Here is a 24,353-nt window from a genome sequence, read left to right on the forward strand (position 1 = left end):
AGCTGTCCATGGAGGCGCAGGGCAAATCTGTATCCAGGGCAGCTGTCTACCAACTCCACCTGGTACGCAGGCTGAGACCCTACCTGCCCGCGGACTGTCTCGCCAGAGTGGTGCATGCTCTAGTTATCTCCCGCTTGGACTACTGCAATGCACTCTACGTGGGGCTACCTTTGAAGGTGACTCGGAAACTACAGCTAATCCAGAATGCGGCAGCTAGACTGGTGACTGGGGGCAGCCGCCGAGACCACATAACACCGGTCTTGAAAGACCTACATTGGCTCCCAGTACGTTTCCGAGCACAATTCAAAGTGTTGGTGTTGACCTTTAAAGCCCTAAACGGCCTCGGCCCAGTATACCTGAAGGAGCGTCTCCACCCCCATCATTCTGCCCGGACACTGAGGTCCAGCGCCGAGGGCCTTCGGGCGGTTCCCTCATTGCGAGAAGCAAAGCTACAGGGAACCAGGCAGAGGGCCTTCTCGGTAGTGGGGCCCACCCTGTGGCACGCCCTCCCATCAGATGTCAAAACGATAAACAACTACCTGACATTCAGAAGACATCTTAAGGCAGCCCTGTTCAGGGAAGTTTTTAATGTATGATATTTTAGTGTTTTTTTGGTTTCTATGGAAGCCGCCCAGAGTGGCTGGGGAAACCCAGCCAGATGGGTGGGGTACAAATAATAAATTATTATTATTATTATTATTACTACATGGAACAGCCTCCACTTGCTGGCCCCATTGTCCACATGAGTTTATTGGAAAAGGGCAGGAACCCAGGTTCTAAGCTATATAGAGACTTTAAAGATAAGAATCAGCACTTTGGATTGTGCTTGGAAACAGATTGGTAGTCTATGTAACTGATTCAAAACTAGCACGGTCCATTTCCCACCAGTCCTGTTTGGTCATCTCACTACTCTGTTTTGTACCAACGCATAAAACAGTGTGGTGGGACGGATTATCCCTGTCAAGGTTACAACAGGTACATTATGCCATGTATACCTTTTGGGCCTCCAACACTAAGGGGTAACCTGGAAAACCGCAATTTGCAGACCTGTTCCTGTGTGGTGTAGTGGTTAAGAGCGGTAGTCTCGTAATCTGGGGAACCGGGTTCGCGTCTCCGCTCCTCCACATGCAGCTGCTGGGTGACCTTGGGCCAGTCACACTTCTCTGAAGTCTCTCAGCCCCACTCACCTCACAGAGTGTTTGTTGTGGGGGAGGAAGGGAAAGGAGAATGTGAGCCGCTTTGAGACTCCTAAAGGGGAGTGAAAGGCGGGATATCAAATCCAAACTCTTCTTCTTCTTCTTTCTGGGGAGTGCAACACCATTCAGAAATGGTTGACTGACACTTTACAAGTCAGGCAAGCCACTCACCAGCAGTACCTCTATCTTGTTTCTGTTGAGCTTCAGTTTCAGGTGCTAGTTTTAACGCATCCATGGCCTCATCTGAATATGAGAAATGAAACCCTTCAATTTTTAAGATAGGGGACAAGGCAGGGCCTTGAAGCACACCATAGCATAAAAACCATGGGGCAAAGCCACAGTCCTCCAGCACCTCCTTCTGGAAGCAGCCATCCAAATAGGAACATAAGACTCCTATACAATAAGCAATCCAGAAGGCTGGAGTGTGCTGCACTACAAAATGTTTAACAAAGGATGAGAACTCCTTTGGAAGCTCTCACTAACATAGTTGAATAAAGGGATTGTTCCTTTAGTGCACTGTGACCTCATCTTTTGTGACATTTAAGTCAATGGCTAGCCTATAGAGAATAATGAAGGTTAGAATATGCTTGCAAAGTAAAACTGGAAATCTCAACTCTGCCCTCTAGTGTTAAATAAATTACTGAGTGTTTTGAAATGTTGTCAAATACTGTATGGTGTATAGAGAGAAAATAGGTGGCTCAGTAGATGTCATAGGCAGGATCTGAACAAGATTTAAAACTTGTTTAAAGCTTTAAATACATTTTTTTGGGGGGGTCAAACAAGAGCCCCCCTGTGGCACATTCCACGGGGCTAGTGCAAACCCTTTTAAGTTTGCCTGAGCAGCACTTTGGAGCCTGACCTGTATATTACATGAAATACTTGGTTCAGTATAATGTGTGTTTTTTAATCCAATAAATAAATGTTGAAGTGAAATCTCCCACCTCTTTTCTCTCTTGAATGGAAAATATTCCTGTTCATTTTATTATCAAAGGCAGCATTCCCCCCTCCCTTTCCAATGCCATTTGTAGCTTGCATGAAATTACTGCGGCAACAAGAAGAGAAGAGCCAAGGAACTGCAGACATGGGCAAAGGCTCATTCAAAGCTGAGCTTAGAAATCAGTCAAACAGAGCCAATGGCTTTTACAATGTTGAGGCTCAAAAACAGTCTTCCATGATGTTGCTGAAATGTATAGTGGGGGAGGGGGTAGTGTGTGTGTGTGTGTGTGTGTGTTTGTGTGTGTGTGTGTGCTATGTTTCTGGATGTCAAGCACTTTTAAAAAATCAGTTAGCCCTCCCCCCCTTATTTTTCATATTTATAAATCGTATCCTGCAGCAAACATCCTGCACAGTAACTGAAAAAGGAATTTGTCTGTTCATTGTATTTATCGTCCACTCCTTTAACTTTGGTTTTCTGGGCAGCTTGCAGGCTTATAAAAAATGCAGCTTAAAATATGTATGATGACCAGTTCACACTGGTCCTTATTTGTGTCTTGTAGTTTGGACTGATTCAATTTTATGGCTTTGTTCAGGGGGCAAAAGTTTTGCTTTGCCATTAAATGCAAATTGAACCAACAGTGGTTGTTGGTCACTTTCTGGACATTCTTCCCACTCATAAAGTCCCAAGAACTCCATTCACTCCTGTGGGACCTAAATATGTAAACGCCTTATCAAAACCTTAGAATTCCCATTTAAAATAATTAAATCTAAACTATTTAGCAGAAGGAACTATAAAGCATATCTATTTTACAATCCTTTGTGTTCTGATTACTCATCCCATCTTCTTTGATCAAAAACTCATTCTCCAAACTGATTTAAGATAGTTAACAGCACAGTCCTAGCTTTGTCTACGCAGAAGTAAGTCCTACACACCACCTGCAATAGAATATTCATTTTGCAGATTTAGTAAATCAGCCACCAATTGGTCCCAGAATAATTATCATATAGTGGGGAACACAGGGTTGGAAGAGTACTGAAACAAAAGAGTTACTATAAGCCTTAATGTTGTGGCTATCAAAAGGCTAGATCTCCTGTTGCTCTGCCACTCTTTATGGGTGCTGCCGCTGTTAGCATGTATACTAAACACCCATTAATCACATTTTTGTGAGCATTCAGGTTTCCGGCAAAGCAGCTATATCAAATTTCCTTAAATATTGAGAAAGGCTGGATCACAGGTCTTCCTCATTCACCCACAGTATACCTACCATAAGGGGGGGGGGGACAAGACCTCTGATATTGAGCCACTGCTTCTTATAAGGTTTGACCAATTATTACACTGTCATCTATTATACACAGATGATAAAGGTCCAAATCTGACATCATTACACCAAGCTTATTTTCCTCATTTCTTTTCATTTTCTGGGATGTGAGCCCATTTCATAAGGCTTTTGTTCTCTTTCTTTAGTCCGCGCCTAAGCATGAGCATCAGTGCACCAACTTTCTGAGCAGTAGAGGATCATTCTGTCCTAAGTAAGAGTCAATCTGTCCTAAGAATCGCCTGTTCCAAAGTCCCAGCTAGTTTACTTTGCAGTGTGCTCAATCTCTTTATGATGTCATCGTGTAGTACGACTGGAAACATTTGGAAGAAGTTGAACAGTCCTCAACCTTGTCAGGGATGGTCCTAGCTATAATTTTGGCTCCTTGAATTTTTTGCTAAGGTCATAGTAAGTTTGGTTTTGCTCTGGCCTCCACTGCTGCTCCATGACCATATCCAGTTTCCTGAAGAGCCAAAGGTAGAGCATCTAGTTTGCATGCAAAACGCCCCAGGTTCAGTGCTCCAGGTAGCACTGGGAACGTCCTCCATCTGAAACCTAGAGAACTGCTGACAGTAAGTGTAGAGTGACACTTGGTAGACAATGCTGAACTAGATGAACCAATGGTCTTAGAGAAGGCACTGGTATCTGGGACCAATAAGTAGTACATTTTCTTCCCCCTTCCACCCCAAGGAGCTATACATGGAAGGTTTGGGTTTTTTTGCATTAGTGCCAACCAAGCTGGCAGTGATACACAGTACCTCACTGGGGCCTTCATCTCAGCTTGACTCTAGCTACTTCCTCACTTATGTGTTCTTTTATACCTTCTGTCAACTTTCAGTTTTAAAATATAATATGCTCTTAGTAAAATGTTGATGAATGGCTATACAGTTGCATGGCATGGTAATGAAGGACGTATGTACAGTCGTACCTTGGTTCCCGAACAGCTTAGTTGCCGAACAAATCGGTTCCTGAACGCTGCAAACCCAGAAGGAAATGTTCCAGTTTGTGAATGTTTTTTGGAAGCCAAACTCCTGCAGCCGATCAGAAGCCGTGCCTTGGTTTTTGAATGGTTTTGGGAGTCAAACGGACTCCCGGAATGGATTAAGTGCGAGAACCAAGATAACTCTGTATTGTAAAAGGTGTAGGAGTAAGGAGTTACCCTAATTGCTTCATTTGACAGCTGAAATATAGCGCTTTAGTCTTTCATTTTATTGCCATCTTGTGGCCAGGAGGGGAAATGATACTCAAAGCCATTTATCTGTATTTAATGAATACAAACTGGTATAGTCAGAAGCTATTTAGTTGTCTGACCAGAATCGTAAAGTATTTTACTCAGTCTTTGAAAAAGAACATAAACCATGAACAGTAATTTAAATTGTACCATCTTTGCCATTCTTGAAAAATATCCTGGATTTTAATGTTCTTACTTGGAGGGCAAAAACATTAGCAACATATTAATTTTACAGATAGCACTGGATCTAGTTCCTCTAGAATGGGACCCCCTGCAGTGGTTTCTTCCTTCAGTCCTGTCTGGGGCCTCCCATTTATGACAGAATTTCTTCCTCAAAACTGGTACCATTATCCTTGCTTACTATTCCCTGCTTCTATCACTTATTGTTGTAGTCCAGTCAGTCTGTCAGGCTATGGCCTTGACATCCATATGAGGAACCTGGTACTTGCACATTAAGTTCATGGCATGCAAGAATACGAGCAAATTTCATTAAGCCACATTACTGCTATCTTCAAAGATGTGGACAAGTAATTACATTTTGAACATTGGCTTGGGGATTTTTCTACATGTGGTTTTTAGCAGTACTGTGTAGTGTGAAGCCTCTTGTGGTAGTTGTCATATCAAGCACACAACATTGTTGTTGTTTTAACCATGGATTCGCTTTTTAGTACAGAACAGATGCAACAATTGGGGGGGGGGTTAATATACTGTAACCATGTGCTCTTCCCTCAATTCTAGAAAGGTGGATTTTTCTTTATACTCTATGGACCAAATTCAACCACATAAAGCCTCACTAGTGCAATGCAACTTTCTGCCTCCTCCCCGCCATCAGCTCGGGTGTGTGTCCGTTTGTGTGTGTGTGTAGAATCTCCAGAACAGCGGGTGGTGGGGAGTAGAAAGGTGATCATATTGTTCAGCAAGTTGAAGTTCTTGTGCTGATGGAACAGTTTAAAGGGCACGATGTTGAATTCATCTCTGTTTTTTACTTCTAATTAAGCTTCCATCTCTAATTTACAGAGCAATTATTTGGTGTTCATGGCAGAGCTCTTCTGGTGGTTTGAAGTAGTGAAGCCATCATTTGTTCAGCCTCGAGTTGTAGTTCATCCTCAAGGTAACCTTTCTTCTTAGTTGCTTTATGTTATGCTAAATTATGTGCGCTCCATGGATGTCAGGTTAAAATAGAATTAACTCAGAACATAACCCCCTGGCCAGCAACTAGTTTTAAAATAGGGGTCATATTTACAGTTGGTGAGGATGGGAAGTCACATTAGTTGCATCTGCCCAGACACAGGCAAATGTCTTCTCAAACCCCCTTTCCACAGTGCAAATAGCAGCAGGAGCTTGGGCAGGGTTTGAGGAGAGGGGCCGTAGTTCAGTGGTAATGCCACACACGTGCTTTCCATGCAGAAGGTCGCAGCTTAAATCCCTGGCATTGCCAGCTTAAAAAAAAAATTAGGTAGCAGGTGATTTGAAAGGTAACCAGCACTTTGAATTGTGCCCAGGAGCATATTGGCAACCCATGCAAATGTTCTAATATGTTCACACAGCTGCATTGTCATGAGCACCCTTGCTACTGCATTCTAAACCAACTGAAGCTTTGCCTGTGTCTTGGTTCTTACATGAATTTACTCTAGAGTTGTGTCACACAGGTTGCTTTAAATTTTTGTGGCTAAGAAATTTAGTTATTTAGAGGCCAGAAATATTTTTATTACGCATCCTGCCAAAAAAAAAATAGGGAAATCGAAAGGAATATTGTTCATGTATGGAATAATGTCAGCCAGAATTTTAGTAGCAAGAAATTGGAAAAACACAACAATACCCAACACGGAAGATTGGCATATCCTAATGGTAGAATATCTGCAGCTAGCAAAAGCAACAGAAAGGGCAAGAGGCCAAACAAAACAAAAAGTCTATAAGCATTGGAGAATCTTTAAAGAATATTTAGAAAACTATGGTATAAAAGGAAACATCTTGGCAGAATTAGACTGATCCCTGTATTGTATAAATATAAATTTGTAGGGAGGTAAAAAGAAAATATATAAGATATATGTAAATGTGCGGTATAAAGTAATGGATAGATAAAGTACAGTGAGATTGATTGGAAGTCATTTTTAATTTTCTTCTTTATAAGTTTTATAATTGCTTTCAGTACCAGGAGTATATATGATGATAGTTATATTAATCTTGTTGTATCTTATAGTGTGGTGGTTTTGTTCGATTCTTCTGTTGTTTGTTTGTTTGTATGTTTGTTTACTTGTTTGTCTGTCTGTTTTCTCATAAATTATTTATTTTAAATTAATAAAGATATATTCCAAAAAAAGAAAAGAAATTTAGTTATTTATATGGATGTGTATAGTGTTAACTTCCTTGTTCTTCTGATGTTATGGATACCAGCTTGGCTGTTGTTCTTTTGTTGACTTTTATTTCTACAGCTATAATATATAAAATGTCAATCTTTGTTTTAGCTGATGTTGCAAAAGAAGCATCCTCTGTTCCTGCTGCCAATGCCAATAGAAGAAACTATCCAGAAGTTCCACACGATTCTGACCTGATAGCCAGGTATAATTCACAACCTCCTTTTTGTAGGTATTTTATATGGCTAGTTTTAACTAAAAAGCAACAACAGTGCCCAACAATGCTTTTTTGGCTTGGCTCTTTTTATTTATTATTGTTAACCTAATCACAAGCTTTAATACCAACTATAGTGAGGCTATTTTCAAACCACCACCACAACAAGCTCTTTCTTCCAAGTGTCAGGACACAAAGTCCTCATTTTGTCGCTGAGACAGCTTATAAACTTGCTAGTGGAATTAATAGAGCCTTGTAGGGCCCAAATATCTTGTTTGTTAAGGATCTGGTGTTCTATTCAGCAGGAAGTCAATTAGCCTTTATAAATGTTTGGTTGGTGGTGTCCATAAGATTTGTCCATGATACAAGGGGCAATGCACAATCAGCTGTGCCTCCATGGGGGACGGGTTTCCGTTTTTCTTCCAGCAGCCTTTCGCACCTGTGAAAAAGTAATGTGGCATTGTGAGAAACTGAGGGAGAATTTCACTTTACTCCATGGCTTCTCTTTTCCAAGTGAGCTATAAACACATTTGACTGTAACACTACTAGCACCAAATATATTATTTGCAACACGCAACTCATAGATGGAATTAAAATTTCTAAAAATGCCATAGTATCGCAGTTATGTGATGTTTTAAGAAATTCTGTAATGAAGATAATAGTTCCCCTCAGATGCCACAGATAACTCACATGTTGTAGGAAATTTCTGTTTCGCTCTTTGTCTGAATTGAGACAGAAGTACAAATTATTGTGCCAATACAAGTATTACTGAATACCTTTTCATATGATAACAGATTCAGTTAAAATTTGACCTTTCAAATCTAGAAATACATTTTAATTGCACTAAATTCGTGCTTTCAGGTCTAGTTTAAAGCATGATATTGTCTCCTGAAATGTTCAGGGCTGCAAGATTTTAAATTAGAAGACGTTAACTGTGGTGTTCTGTTTTTGGTTGTTTGCAGTGTGGAATGCCCAGCTTTCCCACCATCTCATCAGATTCCAGCTGCTAGCCATGCTCACCAGCAGCCTTATATACCTGCTCCAGGTAATAGCAAAAAGCTGAGAGATTCTGCTTTTGCCCTGTTCAGATTTGTTTTATCCAAAGGTTCCCTTTCTTTGTTGGTAGTATGTCTTCTGCCAGAAGAAGGGAACCTTTTTTCCAACCATTATCTTTAAGTGTTAAACTACAGAGTGCTGCATATGAGTGCCGAGAATTATTAGACTATTAGAATTACAAGGGGAAGGGTTGCAGCACAGTGGTAGACCAGCTGCTTTGCTTGTGCAAAATCCCATGTTGAATTCCCAGGATCTTCAAGTAGGGCCGGGAATCAGGTGTGTGATGTCATGGACTGACTGGATGCAAGAGTGGTGGGAGACACCCGCTGGGGAACCCCCAAGGAAGCCCTCAGGGGAAGAAGGCTCAGAGCCTGGGGGCTGGTGGTAGGATGGCAATGAGTGGTCAGAGGGAGCAGACTGGGAAAAGAGAGGTGTCAGAAGCTGAAGAGGCAACAGGGCTTAGTGAACAGGAAGAGGATGTGACAGACAGCAGTGCAGAACCAGAGGCTGGAGAGGAGTGGGGCCAGGAGACAGGGAGGAGGCAGGCTGCTGAAGAAGCCAGGGAGTCTTCCCCTCCTGCTGTGAGCAGCTCCCCTCCGCACTGGCCTCCCAGAACACACATAGAAATGAAAAGAGCAAAGTTTGGTTGCGCACCAACATAGTCTCTGATTTCTTGGAGGCAAAGCCCTGGAGAGGAGGGGACTTAGGCAGCTGTGGGAAAACAGGGACCTTCATTCCTCACAACTGTCTCATTGGAGCTAGACCTATTGGAAAGAGTTGCTGGGATCTCTAGGCCTGGGCTGTTTTGGTTTCTTTGAATAAAGAGTTCACTGGTGTTTTTTTTAATTGGTCACCTTCACTTGACTCTGGCTCCTGACACGTACCTGGGCTCCCTTGCACCCTTGGCAGTGAGCTATATTACTGCTTCCCATGCTTTGCAGCTTTGGCAAGGAGATGTATTGGTGCCTCATCCCATCCCTTGTTCCCTTTCCGAAGGAGACTGTGTGCCATATCCGGCCGCCCAGAACAGCAGAGGAGTGTCCAGAGAAGTGTGCAGGCTGGCAGACAGACATCTAGCTGCTGCAAGCCTGGGTGGAAAGGCATGATTCCCCTGCTGGGAATGTCACCTGTATGAAATCCTGGAGAGCTGCTGTTAGTTAGTGTAGTAGACAGAGTTGACCTTGTTGGACTAATGGTTTGGATCTGGGTCAATATAAGGCAGATTCTTATGTTAGATCTATCCTGGAAAGCTTTATTTATGCAATATGCATTTTCATTTTCTGGCCCACCTCAGCCCAGAGACGTAGCTTATGATGAAGGCAGTAACTGATGCTATGTTGCCTAGGGAGTTTTATGGCTCAGTGGATATTTGAATCTGGATCTCCCATCATAGTCTGATACTCTATTCCCTTGCTATCCATTATTAACACAAAAAGTGGAGCAAGAGAAGTAGGAACAAGCGAATCACACTTTTCAAGTTAAATTGAATCATTTCGTATATTTTTAAAGTACAAGGCATAGGCAAGCAGTAATATAGACTATGGTGGGAATATTCTGCAGAACTATTTTTTTGTGATTCCCATCTCTGTGTATCTCTTTTTTTCCACGGTAAAGCATATTTTTAAATAGGGGAGGAGTATTAATGGCATAAACACAATTCATGTTATTTATTGTTGACAGAAGTACATTGAATGGTTGCATTCCCAACGTAACTGATGTCGGTGAATTTAAGTACTTTGGCTTAGGGTTTTACCTGGATAGTAATGTACAGAGCCATAGATGTGCATTCTTTGATAATTTTCTGCAAAATGTTGAATGAGATGTAAATTAATTTATTTGGTCTGTCTGCTTTAAATCGAATCAAGAGCAGAAGCCACCTATTTGATTTGTTAACTGGAAGTTTTTTACTCCTCTTTTTAAAAGTTTCAAAAGAATTCACCCTTATATGTTTTTTGTTTTGATTTTGGATAGGCGGCATTAGACGATCTACATCTATGTCTTATATGGATGGATACGTAGGGACATGGCCCAAAGAAAAGAGGTAAGTCATTGGTTAGTTGGTGCCATACTGCCATAATGTTTCATTTCCTATTGTTGTGTGATGCAAGGGGATTAATCCTTCAATTGAATAGCCTTGCTCTGAAAAACCGTTCATGGATTACACATGGGGAAGTACACTGAAAAGCCGCAGGACTCATATACACATACAAAGCAAGATCTAATATAGCATGAACAAGTGTGCCTTCTGCATTTATCTTTCCTCCTCACCCTGCAGAGGTTTGGGGGACCCTCCAGAACCAGTGTTGGGGTCCTGCTATGCAAGTGGATTTCCACTGCACAGGCAGGCAAGCGTTGTTGGATGTCGCCCAGAATCATTAAAGTGAAAAGCTCTATAGATGCAAATCTGTAGACATAGGCCCCACTTCTAAGATCCATAACCTCTCATTTGTGGAAGATGGTACAGAGTAAGCAGATCCTGTGCATGTACGTGCTACATGTGAAAGCAATACGCTTGGCATCAGGAGTTGCTGGAAGGAGGCATACAAGTCTAGATCAAGGGAAGTAATAGTGCCACTGTATTCTGCTCTGGTCAGACCTCACCTTGAGTACTGTGTCCAGTTCTGGGCACCACAGTTCAAGAAGGACACTGACAAACTGGAACGTGTCCAGAGGAGGGCAACCAAAATGGTCAAAGGCCTGGAAATGATGCCTTATGAGGAACGGCTAAGGGAGCTGGGCATGTTTAGCCTGGAGAAGAGGTTAAGGGGTGATATGATAGCCATGTTCAAATATATAAAAGGATGTCATATAGATGAGGGAGAAAGGTTGTTTTCTGCTGCTCCAGAGAAGCGGACACAGAGCAATGGATCCAAACTACAAGAAAGAAGATTCCACCTAAACATTAGGAAGAACTTTCTGACAGTAAGAGCTGTTCGACAGTGGAATTTGCTGCCAAGGAGTGTGGTGGAGTCTCCTACTTTGGAGGTCTTTAAGCAGAGGCTTGACAACCATATGTCAGGAGTGCTCTGATGGTGTTTCCTGCTTGGCAGGGGGTTGGACTCGATGGCCCTTGTGGTCTCTTCCAACTCTATGATTCTATGATTCTAAGTCTCCATCCAACTATCTTAGGGCCTCCACTCTGCATTTGTGTAGGGTTCACTCCTTAGCCCTTTCATCTCCGAAATAATATCCCACAAGGCAGCAGAGGTTTAGGATCAGAGTTTTCCTTCTCCTAGATGTGCTACCTTCCCAGGTTGATGAGCCCCATCTGCCCCTCACTTCTTTCTACAGCATGTACAGAAACCGCCTTCTTGGTCCTTGGACCCACTACTGGTCTTGTCTGCTGAATCTGCCAGAACCTGTCTTTGAATGCAGGGAAAGTCCCTAACTCACTGAAGGTTTGAGACCCATTGGCTACCCTTCACCTGGTTTATCCGACCAGTCAAAGCTGTTCCCAGGATGTGGCTGCTGTCCCATGCAGACAGCTTCTAGGAGCCACTGGCGAGAGTTGAGTGCAGGGTGGGGACCAAAGATGGACAGACTACCCTAGAAGGAACACGACATGTCCCCCAGCACATGCATTTTAGAAAGGGAAAATAGGTGGAAGTTCTGCACCACTTAGGAGCCTCCTCTTGTAGCTCAAATTGTGTGGTGGGTCTTTCTTCCTGGCTTGCTTGTTTGCTTCTGTCAATTGCCAAGAGAGAATGGACATCCCTACTCCTTTTTGAGAAGGGTTTTCACTTTTATATTTACAAAAATGATATAATGGTCACAAGGACATTTTGCAAGATATTCAGAACAAGAAATACATGTATGTAACAGAAGATTAAATAACTGTATAGTAGATTTTTGTTGGGCCTGATCCAAATGGATTTGAAGTCATTTTCTGCAGGAAAAAGCACCCTTCCGCTTGGCAGTCTTTCAACAAATTGTAACAAAAAGAGGGGAAAGTGTTTGCCCATTCAGAGTGAGGGCAATTGGTGATCTCATTGGCTGGGATCACCTATATGACCAGTCCAAGAAGAACAGCCCTCACTCTGTCTGTTTTGTTTGCCCTCAGTGACATCAGGTAGTCATATCTTGATTGGCTATGTAGTGCTGTAACGATATAATATCATATTCACTGCTTGATCCCTGGCTGGCTGGGATCACATAGTTCAAGCAGAAAGAAGCCCTAGCAAAGGGGCAACAGATGTGAGAAACAAGGGCTGCACAGAAGATCAAAAAGAGGCAAGGTAGGGATTTGTTTATTTACTATATATATGGAGGGCCCCAAACCTTGAAATGAGCAAACATTTGGTGCAGACCTTATCTTAATGCTCAGTGGATGTAGGACTAGATAATGCTAATAATGCTATCACCTTGTATTGCATTTTAGTGCTAGAGTTTGAAGCCAGCATTAATGCTATAAAATAAAATATATTGTTTTTTCAATATAAAAATGCTGGAATGTTTCCAACATTTTAAATGGAGGGTTGCTTTAATGGCATTCTCATTTTTAATTCCCTTTCTAGATCGTCAGCACATGGTGTTTCATTTGACATTTCTTTTGATAAAGAGGACAGCATCCGTGAGACTCCAAACAGAGGAATGACTAGATCTCTCAGCAATGAAGGCATTGCGCAAAATACCAGCCGTATGCCCAGACTTGTTAGAAAGAACCTGTCCTTCAAGCCTGTGAATGGCGAAGAGGAAAGTGAAGATATTGAAGAAGAAAGGGATACGGAATTTTGCAGTGATCTAGAGGCTGACAGCAATCAAAGGAATGTGAACCAGATTAGCCCATACAGCCTGCCCAATGGAGCGCTACAAAACAGGTTGGTTACCGATGAATTTGGCAATCGGATTGAGACACCAAGCATTGAGCAGGCTTTGCAGATTATCCACGATAGTGAGAAATCTCCCAGTGTTACTCAGCCAGAGCAAATTACAAATGGGTTTTTCCTTCACAACAAGGAGATGAGCATCCTGAATTCAAATATTAAACCCAACCAGAGTAATCCCGATATTACTGCAGATACAAAAGGTGCTCTCAGTCCCATGACTGACAATACAGAAGTTGATACTGGAATACATGTCCCTTCAGACATTCCAGAGACTATGGATGAGGATTCAACCTTGAGGGACTATACTGTAAGCCTGGATTCTGATATGGAAGAACCATCTCGATTCCTTCAAGAATTTGATAGCAGAGGCATCAACCATAAGGAACAATTGAGCCCTTGTCCAAGCTCAGTAAGTGCCAAATCACAAGCAGGCAGTAGTGCTTCCTCAAGTTCAGGTGTTAAAATGACCAGCTTTGCAGAGCAGAAATTTAAGAAGCTGAATCATACAGACAGCAGAAGTAGTGGCAGCAGTTCTCAGAAAACTACACCAGAAGGTTCTGAGCTGAACATTCCTCACATGGTTTCTTGGGCTCAAATACCTGAGGAATCTCCTCTCCCTCAGGCAAGAGATACCACACAGTTACTGGCCTCTGAAATGGTGCAACTGAAAATGAAGCTGGAAGAGAAGAGGCGAGCGATTGAAGCCCAGAAGAAGAAGGTTGAGGCTGCTTTCACGAAGCAGAGACAAAAAATGGGAAGGACGGCGTTCCTTAACATTGTGAAAAAGAAAGGTGACGGGATTTCACCACTTAGAGAAGAGGCGGCTGGAGCAGAGGATGAGAAAGTGTTCACTGACAGCAGTAGGCCGAAAGAAAAAGATGCTCAGAAGCCATGTGAGCAACTAAACAAGGCCACAGAGGCAATTAAAGCAAGCACTGAAAATCCTCACGTGAAATGGCTGAAGTCCCCCAACACACCGGTTGATATAGAAAAGCAATGCAATTTGGTGAGCCCCTCGGAAGAAAACTTAAATGACAGTGACCTTCTGGAATATACAAAATCTATTGAGAAGCTCAATTCTTCTCTTCATTTCCTGCAGCAAGAAATGCAACGCCTCTCACTTCAGCAAGAGATGTTAATGCAGATGAGGGAGCAACAGGCTTGGGTTATTTCACCACCTCAGCCTTCTCCTCAGAAGCAGGTTCAGGAGCTGAAGCCTTCATTAAGGTTTGCGGGCTCACCCTTCCCTATTGCCCCATTTTCCGTGGAATCTCCCCGATCTTCCCACCAGTCCCCACAGTCATCCTCTAGGAAGAATTCCACTCTCCCCAGTAAAATGCAAAGGACTCCTAGGCCAAATGAACTGAAATTAGCACCTTTGAATCGCACTTTGACTGCACCGCGATCTGTGGACAGCCTTCCTCGTTTGAGAAGATTTTCTCCAAGTCAGGCATCAATTCAAACTAGATCCTTTGTTTGTTTTGGAGATGACGGTGAACGTAACCGCTTGAAGGTCAAAAATACAACGGGAGAGGCTGACAAAGAAACAGCAGGTGAGAAAGAAGCAGAACAGGCAGAAAATGAGAAGCCAGAGGAAAAACCGGCCAGGCCTCTGGAATCTACAGTGTCTGAAGTACTTTCGCAGCCCATTACAGAAACTGTCTGCCTTACCCCAAATGAAGAGGTGCTGAACCCACCAGGATTTGCAGAACCTGCATCCAAAACTGTTAACCTCATAGAAGTTTCCCTCACAGACTTGAAGCCACCGGAAAAGTCAGAAGAGTCTGTTGAGAAATCAGAGGGTGAGAGTGACAAGGAACAATTGGAAGATGACCAAAAAGTGTGCTGTGGATTCTTTTTCAAGGTAAGTGAACGAGAACATCACAAGCGTGCATTTAGGATCTTTTTGCCTCTGGTGGGGGTGGTCAGGTGGTCAGGGCCTGTGTAACAGAGGGTATGGCAAGAGTCTATGGTGAGTGGGACCTGGGTGGCTTGTGTTTGGTTAACTCTTCCCATGGATCATCCACCCCTCACAGTCATGCTCCAAACAGCTTGCTAAGCACCTGCCTGAGAAGCTGTTTTGAAGCACAGTTGCAACAGGCAGGAGCTGGGGATTGACTCGCCTCTGTTGCCTTTCTTACCATCGTGTATTGTTCAAAATAAAACACTAGGGCAGATAAAAAATGATTTAAGCACCTCTGCAAGTGGAGTTGTATTCACTTCTCCCTGCAAATGTATTGTAAATAAACCACATCATAGGTTACAGAATTGCGGTTGAGTGTAATACAGACGTGCTCTGTCCATAGTGGAGTGTGATCCTTTATAGAGGAGTGGTTAATCTAGCATAGCTACCAGTGGGGTATAATACTACAATTGAACAATCTAATTTTAATAAGTACTAGACCTTGCATGCTTGGGACACGGGTGGTGCTGTGGGTTAAACCGATCAGAAGGTCGGTGGTTCGAATCTCTGTGACGTGGTGAGCTCCCGTTGCTCGGTCCCTGCTCCTACCAACCTAGCAGTTTGAAAGCATGTCAAAGTGCAAGTAGATAAATAGGGGAGGTACCTTCTGGCGGGAAGGTAAACGGCATTTCCGTGTGCTGCTCTGGTTCTCCAGAAGCGGCTTGGTCCTGCTGGCCACATGACCCAGAAGCTGTACGCCGGCTTCCTCGGCAAATAAAGCGAGATGAGCGCCTCAACCCCCGAGTCGGCCACGACTGGACCTAATGGTCAGGGGTCCCTTTACCTTTACCTTAGACCTTGCATAATTTGGTATAGTTGTCTCAGTAACTTTAGACCAGGGATGACGAACCTGTGCCGGTCCCCGTGTTTCTGGCCCCATCAATCCCAATCAGCATGACCGATGATCAGAGTGATGGGAGCTGTAGTTCAGCAACATCTGGAAGCCCCAGGTGCCACACCCCTGCTTCAGACCAATCTTTAAATTTCTCTCTTGATCTCAATCCATTTTAGTTCAGTGGCTGTACTGTGGATAAAGTCTTTACCAATGTTGAGATAATGATTGACATTCCTTCCTAAATGTTGCTGCAAGGATGATCAAAAGGCTGAAAACGAAATGGCAGTGAAGCGGGCGGCATTGCTGGAGAAGCGATTGAGAAGGGAAAGAGAAACCTTACTTCGGAAGCAGCAACTGGAAGCAGAGTTGGAATATAAGAAAGAAGAAACAAAGTAAGATCAACTGCAGATGCTAGTCTTTTGAGAGAGTTAAATTTAGAAATCAGACGCCTAATTGCTATACCCTACGAGGGATCCTTGTTGTCAAACTGTTTCCTATGCTAAGACCACTTAAAACTTTCTACTAACTGATTAAGATAGGTGTCACCAACCTTTTTAGGCCAGTGGGACACATTTGGAAATTTTAGAAAGCCAGTCACAAAATGGGTGCCCAGAGATGTGGCATAACACAAAATGGCTGCCACATCTAAAAAAGCTGAAAGAGGCATGGCCACACATTGGTGTGACTGTGCCTCACCCCTTCAGTGAGCAAAAAGGCACCTACATCAGCCACTGCAACAATCACTCGCAAAGAGAAGCTATTTGCAGCTTTCCTGTGTTCAGAATGAATGAAACGCTGTGTGTCCAATCTTGACCTTCAGTTAAATGTGAAAATGTGAACATTCTAAAATAAATTTCTTGCATAACTAAGGAATATTAAACTTTCAAAATAATTATTCTTTGAATATTACCAAGAAACCTAAAAGCCACTTGATATTTACGGGTACACAATACAAGTGTTAGGTGGTACAGAAGTACTAAGGGGCATTTCACTTAATATTTACCCTAATCTGGTTCAACTGGATCTTTAGGACTATGCCAGTACTTGTGTGAATTGCTCCACAAAGCTTAGCATGAGCATACAGTTAAAATATGTACCGTATTTTTCGCTCCATAGGACGCACTTTTTCCCTCCTAAAAAGTAAGGGGAAAAGTCTGTGCGTCTTATGGAGCGAATGTGTGTTCCCTGGAGCCAAATCGCTGTTGTCTTGTGCCCCTGGGCTGCTCTTTGGGGGTGGGGGGAGGAGCCACGGTGCTCTGTCGGCAGCCTCCGCTTTCCCCTGAAGCCCAGGCAATGTTTACAAGCAGCGGGAAGGCTGTGCGCTCCCGGGCTGCTCTTTGGGGGTGGGGGGAGGAGCCACGCGGCTCTGCCGGCAGCCTTTGCTTTCCCCTGAAGCCCGGACAAGGTTTGCAAGGTTTGCAATCAGAGGGAAGATTGTGTGCTGCTGGGGTGCTTTTTGGGGGTGGGGGTGGGGAGCTATACTGCTCTGCCTGCAGACTTTGCTTTCCCCTGAAGTCCCGACAAGGTTTGCAAGCAGACGGAAGGCTGTGCGCTGCTGGGCTGCTCTTTGGGGGTGGGGGGAGGAGCCACACTGCTCTGCCTACAGCCTTTGCTTTCCCCTGAAGTCCCGACAAGGTTTGCAAGGTTTGCAAGCAGAGGGAAGATTGTGTGCTGCTGGGGTGATTTTGGGGGTGGGGGGTGGGGAGCTACACTGCTCTGCCTGCAGACTTTGCTTTCCCCTGAAGTCCCGACAAGGTTTGCAAGGTTTGCAAGCAGAGGGAAGATTGTGTGCTGCTGGGGTGATTTTGGGGGTGGGGGGTGGGGAGCTACACTGCTCTGCCTGCAGACTTTGCTTTCCCCTGAAGTCCCGACAAGGTTTGCAAGGTTTGCAAGCAGAGGGAAGATTGTGTGCTGCTGGGGTGATTGTGGGGGTGGGGGTGGGGAGCTACACTGCTCTGCCTGCAGACTTTGCTTTCCCCTGAAGTCCCGACAAGGTTTGCAAGGTTTGCAAGCAGAGGGAAGATTGTGTGCTGCTGGGGTGATTTTGGGGGTGGGGAGCTACACTGCTCTGCCTGCAGACTTTGCTTTCCCCTGAAGTCCCGACAAGGTTTGCAAGGTTTGCAAGCAGAGGGAAGATTGTGTGCTGCTGGGGTGATTTTGGGGGTGGGGGGTGGGGAGCTACACTGCTCTGCCTGCAGACTTTGCTTTCCCCTGAAGTCCCGACAAGGTTTGCAAGGTTTGCAAGCAGAGGGAAGATTGTGTGCTGCTGGGGTGGTTTTGGGGGTGGGGGGTGGGGAGCTACACTGCTCTGCCTGCAGACTTTGCTTTCCCCTGAAGTCCCGACAAGGTTTGCAAGGTTTGCAAGCAGAGGGAAGATTGTGTGCTGCTGGGGTGATTGTGGGGGTGGGGGTGGGGAGCTACACTGCTCTGCCTGCAGACTTTGCTTTCCCCTGAAGTCCCGACAAGGTTTGCAAGGTTTGCAAGCAGAGGGAAGATTGTGTGCTGCTGGGGTGATTGTGGGGGTGGGGGGTGGGGAGCTACACTGCTCTGCCTGCAGACTTTGCTTTCCCCTGAAGTCCCGACAAGGTTTGCAAGGTTTGCAAGCAGAGGGAAGATTGTGTGCTGCTGGGGTGATTTTGGGGGTGGGGGGTGGGGAGCTACACTGCTCTGCCTGCAGACTTTGCTTTCCCCTGAAGTCCCGACAAGGTTTGCAAGGTTTGCAAGCAGAGGGAAGATTGTGTGCTGCTGGGGTGGTTTTGGGGGTGGGGGGTGGGGAGCTACACTGCTCTGCCTGCAGACTTTGCTTTCCCCTGAAGTCCCGACAAGGTTTGCAAGGTTTGCAAGCAGAGGGAAGATTGTGTGCTGCTGGGGTGATTTTGGGGGTGGGGGTGGGGAGCTATACTGCTCTGCCTGCAGACTTTGCTTTCCCCTGAAGTCCCGACAAGGTTTGCAAGGTTTGCAAGCAGAGGGAAGATTGTGTGCTGCTGGGGTGATTTTGGGGGTGGGGGGTGGGGAGCTACACTGCTCTGCCTGCAGACTTTGCTTTCCCCTGAAGTCCCGACAAGGTTTGCAAGCGGACGGAAGGCTGTGTGCTCCTGGGGTGGAGGGTGTGGGTGGGGAGCAGCAAATTGCTGTCTCTCAGTGCCTCCTAATTCAACTGCAAAGGATTGCCTAACTGGATTCTGAGCTCCATTTGAAGTTTAAAAATAGTAAGTTTGGGGATTTCTTCAAGTAGCAGTTTTGGGGAAATAGTCATAAATACATGCAAAGCATCTCCACAAACCAGTAATAGTAATTTCAGCTAAAACTGAGCAGGTATCTGGCTCAGGAACAGTTTAAACTGCACAGCTATAACCAGACATCCTGTGTGTGTGTGGACCATGTTCCTAGTAGCTAATCTTTACTGCTGAAAAGAGGCTCTGATATTCCACTCCAACTCTATAATTCATTATACAAATTCTTACAAGTACAGTCCACCTATACTAAACCAAAAACATTGTGTTCTCTTGGTATTGAATAGAAGCTATTTATCTGACCTCTTTTCCTCCTCTGTTCTTTGCTCAGTCACTCCATTTTGAATCTTCCTTTCAAAACAACCATGCCTGTTTTGAGAAAACTTCAGAGATTTAGGAACTGGAGCACAATCATTTGATATTTTTGCTGTTCCTCCATACTCCAAGCACTTCTCATTTGCACAGCCCTGGTTTCTCTCCCTGACTATTAATATTCTTGATTAATAACAGTAAAATGCTCAAATTTTAGTTTTTGTGACTGCTGCCAATACTGACTTCCCAGTGATAATGAAAACAGCTACATTATAATGGAATGTGTCCTTTTTCCATTCTCATCATTATATACCGTGGCTTGCTTTAAAGCAGCAAAGAGGACAGGAACCACACACACTTTGCTGTTTTAAATAGTTTAGTACAACATTTGAGTCAAAAAAAAATTCTTGTTTTCCTGCTCTAAAAACTTGGTGCGTCTTTTGGTCAGGAGCGTCCTATGGAGCGAAAAATACGGTACACTAAAATTTGGAAACCAGGATATGTTCTGGGAATGTAACAGAGATACCGTATTTTTCGCTCTATAACACGCACCAGACCATAAAACGCACGTAGTTTTTAAAGGAGGAAAACTAGAGAAAAAAAATTCTAAACGAAATAGTGGATATATGATTTTTGTGGTTCATGCTGTGGCCACAGACATGTGATCTGACAGTGAGTTTGGAGTAGCCCAATGCAAAAATCCTGAGGATCCATGTGGATCCATGCTTTGTAACCACGGAGAAGGGAAGGAAGGGGAACCATGGATCCTCTGCTCACGACTGCAGCAGATCCCACCCGCCACCCGCAGGCATTTGCTCCATAACACGCACAGACATTTCCCCTTACTTTCTAGGAGGAAAAAAGTGAGTGTTATGGTGCAAAAAATACGGTACTTAGCATTTGGGTAACTTATAATCAGAAAAATTGGTTTTAGTTTGTGAGAAGGATGGTTTTGCTAATGGCGATGCTGAATTTCTAAGGAGGAAGTCTGAGGAAGAACGTCAGAAGAAGGAAGATGAAAGAGCACGTCGAGAATTTATTAAGCAAGAATATATAAGGCGGAAGCAGCTGAAACTGATGGAAGATATGGACATTGTCATAAAGCCTCGCCTCCACATGTCCAAACAAAAGAAGCCACGTCCAAAATCCATTCACAGAGATCATATTGAGTCACCTAAAACTCCAATCAAAGGTCCTCCAGGTAATAAATATAAAGAGGAGTCTTGATGCTGCAATTCCAGCTTTGACATGCAGTACAGTGGTACCTCGGTTTTCGAACGCCTTTGTAGTTGAATGTTTTGGAACTCAAACACCGGAAACCTGGAACTAAGTGCCTTGGTTTTTGAACGTGCCTCAGAAGTTGAAAAGGAAATGCAGCTTCTGTTTTGAGTTTTCGGTTTTGAGGCTTTTGGTTTTTGAGCATTTCGGAATTCAAACGGACTTCCGGAATGAATTATGTTCGAAAAATGAGGTACCACTGTACTCATAAACTGAAAAGTGATGCACAGCTACTTCCTCTTCAAGGCCCTGTAATCCTGGGGTGACACTAAACCTTCCGTTGTATCTGTCCTCCCCTCTTGCTTTTTGTTTTTAAGTCGCTTGCCCGAAGATTGGGGGGCAGAGGGGTTGTTAAACGCTACCAGGCTACTGGTTTTCATTATGCCTAATTATCACATTATAAAAGTTGCAAAGAATGATTGTTTCATCACTCCTTACATAGTTAAATTTTGAGTCAGCATGACCTGGACCGATACGACAACATTGCCTCTACTTTTATAGAAGGTTTTCATACTTTTGATACAGAGCTCCATGGTGATGTTTAGGTTTAGAACAACCTATAACCATGCTATCGTTTACCTTTACTATATAAAGACTTATGAGGATAAAATACGCATTATATGTTTACAGATGTAGAGTTCATAGGGCCAGTAAAGAGAGAGAATATTTCTTAGAAAACTTAGCAAATTTTCTTTCCTGGTGGTGCATCTAATTCACAGACTCTGTTTTCTGTATCTGCATTCTTTTAAAGTTCCTTGCATTTACCTAGGCTCACACCTTCACTGTGTTGCTGTTCCCCCCATCTCCCCTCAGCATCTAGCCTTTCGTTGGCATCATTGAACACCGGAGACGACAGTGTGCAATCGGGCAAGAGAACACCAAGGTAAATATTCAGTTCCAATTTACATTTGAGGGAAATGATCATATTTATGTGACCTGGCACAACAGTGTGCATTCAGTGAGGCAGTGGTTAATGCATAATTAAGAATAGTTCATGGCTCTTCAGATTAGACCAACTTTGAGTATGTTCCTATAGCCGTTTCCATACACGGTCGTCACAAAACAGATCTACACATATTTAATTTCCAGGCTGAGGGAATTGTTTAATTGCTTCTGTTGATGTGTACATTTTTTTATTGGACTGCTAGGTATGAGCCAACACCTGTAGTAACACACACGGAATGGCATACACAGGACACATAAACACACACAGGATTTGTTGTTGTTTAGTCGTTTAGTCATGTCTGACTCTTCGTGACCCCATGGACCAGAGCACACCAGGCACTCCTGTCTTCCACTGCCTCCCGCAGTTTGGTCAAACTCTTGCTGGTAGCTTCTAGAACACTGTCCAACCATCTTGTCCTCTGTCGTCCCCTTCTCCTTGTGCCCTCCATCTTTCCCAACATCAGGGTCTTTTCCAGGGAGTCTTCTCTTCTCATGAGGTGGCCAAAGTATTGGAGCTTCAGGATCTGTCCTTCCAGTGAGCACTCAGGGCTGATTTCCTTAAGAATGGAGAGGTTTGATCTTCTTGCAGTCCATGGGACTCTCAAGAGTCTCTTCCAGCACCATAATTCAAAAGCATCAATTCTTCGGCGATCAGTCTTCTTTATGGTCCAGCTCTCACTTCCATTCATCACTACTGGGAAAACCATAGCTTTAACTATACGGACCTTTGTTGGCAAGGTGATGTCTCTGCTTTTTAAGATGCTGTCTCCCAAGAAGCAGGCATCTTTTAATTTCGTGACACACAGGATGGCACTTCTAAAAAAGTAATCATTCAGCTCTCCTTAATTTTAAGAAGCCACTGAAATATCTACGAGTGAATTAAATTCTCTAAGTTGTGTAGACTACCGTATTTTTCGCTCTATAACACGCACCTGACCATAACACGCACATTGTTTTTAGAGGAGGAAAACAAGGGAAAAAATATTCTGAATGAAACAGTGGACGTATCATTTTTGTGCTTCATGCTGTGGCCACAGACATGTGATCTGATGGTGAATTTGGGGTGACCCAATGCAAAGATCCTGAGGATCCATGTGGATCCATGCTTTGTAACCACATTTTAAGTGGGGAGGGAAGGAAAAACACAGAAGGCTAAGAATGCAGGAGAGGGCTATAACGTGAGGAAAGGAAGGCAATAGTTCCCCCCCACCCACCCACACAAGCCAGCCACTGTTTAAGGATTTCATCCTTTTAAATGGAAGAAAGCATATTTGAATGCTGTGTGTCTCCAAAAACAAAAAGCAGGAAGTCAAATCAGAATTTTAAGCCGAACCTGTAATCTCTCTTCCCTTCACATACATTGTTCCCTCCGGAGCAGGGACAGGATAGAGCGACGCTCTGCTTTTCCTCTCTACTTGCCTGGAGGGGAGGGGCTTTCCCTGCTCTTTGTTCCGTTTGAGCAAACACAGCAACGAAACAGAGCAGGGAGGGCAGTAAGACCCTGAGGCAGAATGCAGGAAAGCAGCAACTTCCTGTCTCACGGAGCTCCCTTCTCCCTGAAGCGCGGTTTGATTTTTGCCTTATTTTTCGGCTCCAGAGACCACACATTCGCTCCATAACACGCACAGACATTTCCCCTTCCTTTTTAGGAGAAAAAATCTGCGTGTTATAGAGCGAAAAATACGGTAATATGAAGTAGAGGGGGTGCTTTCATATTCATTGATAGCTTTATAAGGGCAAAGGGGCTGGAAACACCCACCAATTTTTCTGAATTTAGCCAGCTTTGCCTGATGGACAGTTGACATCCTTCCCACTCATTCCTGAAGCTACTTGGACATTTGGAAGAACTTACGTGCTGTTAAATCATTTGATTCCATATTTGTGTTTAACAGTGCTTTATCTTCAGGTCTTTCATCGTGAAATGCTACCATTTTTTCATTGTGAAATCATGCTTGGTAATAGATTGGCCAAATCTTCTTTCCTGTTTAAATGCAACTTTTAGGTCTGAATCTGTGGAAGGATTCGTATCTCCAAGTCGTTGTGGAAGTCGTAATGGAGAAAAGGATTGGGAAAATGCATCAACAACATCTTCTGTGGCTTCTGCTACAGAATATACAGGTTGGTATATTAAGAGTTGGTGCTGAATTATTTGCTACAAACAAGAACATGTAGATGCTTTGGGGTGGTGGTGGTGGGGAAAGCCGGTAAGTAACAGAGAAAAAGTAATACAGAGTAATAACAGCAAGCCAGTGTACCAGATTACAATCTTGCTTCACTTAGTATCAGGTGGTAGTTAAATACCCCAACCATAATAAAGATTGAGAAGCTGGAGTATTAAGAGTTTGGTTTTAAGGAAATTCCTTAGAAATTCCTTGCCCTGGCCACCTGTCAAATTTGGCCCATGGAGTGCAGCTATAAAGGTCTGGCCCCCAGAGCCAGAAAGGTTCCTCGCCTCTGCCTGCTCTTAACCATGTTCATTTATTCATATATATGTTTTTTAAAATCTCTCTCTCTCTCTAGGACCAAAGCTGTACAAAGAACCCAGTGCAAAATCCAACAAACATATAATCCAGAATGCCTTGGCTCATTGCTGCTTGGCTGGAAAAGTAAACGAAGGTCAGAAGAATAAAATATTAGAGGTAAGGCAAACCTGTAAAG

At 43.7% G+C, this 24,353-nt stretch overlaps 1 protein-coding gene and 1 long non-coding RNA gene across 3 annotated transcripts in view; one reads left to right on the forward strand and one right to left on the reverse strand.

The window, feature by feature from the left end:
* Positions 1–24,353, forward strand: part of CAMSAP2 (calmodulin regulated spectrin associated protein family member 2) — an 82,472-nt gene that overhangs the window by 56,745 nt on the left and 1,374 nt on the right. For both annotated transcript variants that reach the window (XM_082225412.1, XM_082225413.1), the window contains 10 exons: positions 5,697–5,790; positions 7,145–7,238; positions 8,210–8,292; positions 10,275–10,344; positions 12,818–14,993; positions 16,183–16,319; positions 20,453–20,673; positions 21,564–21,633; positions 23,698–23,813; positions 24,216–24,334. In XM_082225412.1, coding sequence (XP_082081538.1) covers positions 5,697–5,790; positions 7,145–7,238; positions 8,210–8,292; positions 10,275–10,344; positions 12,818–14,993; positions 16,183–16,319; positions 20,453–20,673; positions 21,564–21,633; positions 23,698–23,813; positions 24,216–24,334 — 3,180 coding nt within the window. The remainder of the gene's footprint in view (positions 1–5,696; positions 5,791–7,144; positions 7,239–8,209; positions 8,293–10,274; positions 10,345–12,817; positions 14,994–16,182; positions 16,320–20,452; positions 20,674–21,563; positions 21,634–23,697; positions 23,814–24,215; positions 24,335–24,353) is intronic.
* On the reverse strand, positions 7,316–14,922 carry LOC309533920. The gene is made up of 2 exons (XR_014220531.1): positions 14,801–14,922; positions 7,316–7,686 (listed from the first exon to the last, which is right to left on the reverse strand). It is a non-coding gene; the product is annotated as an uncharacterized lncRNA (long non-coding RNA).

This window comes from Podarcis vaucheri (genome assembly GCF_965113315.1).
Source record: "Podarcis vaucheri genome assembly, chromosome: 6".
In the NCBI taxonomy this organism is placed as follows: Eukaryota; Metazoa; Chordata; class Lepidosauria; order Squamata; family Lacertidae; genus Podarcis; species Podarcis vaucheri.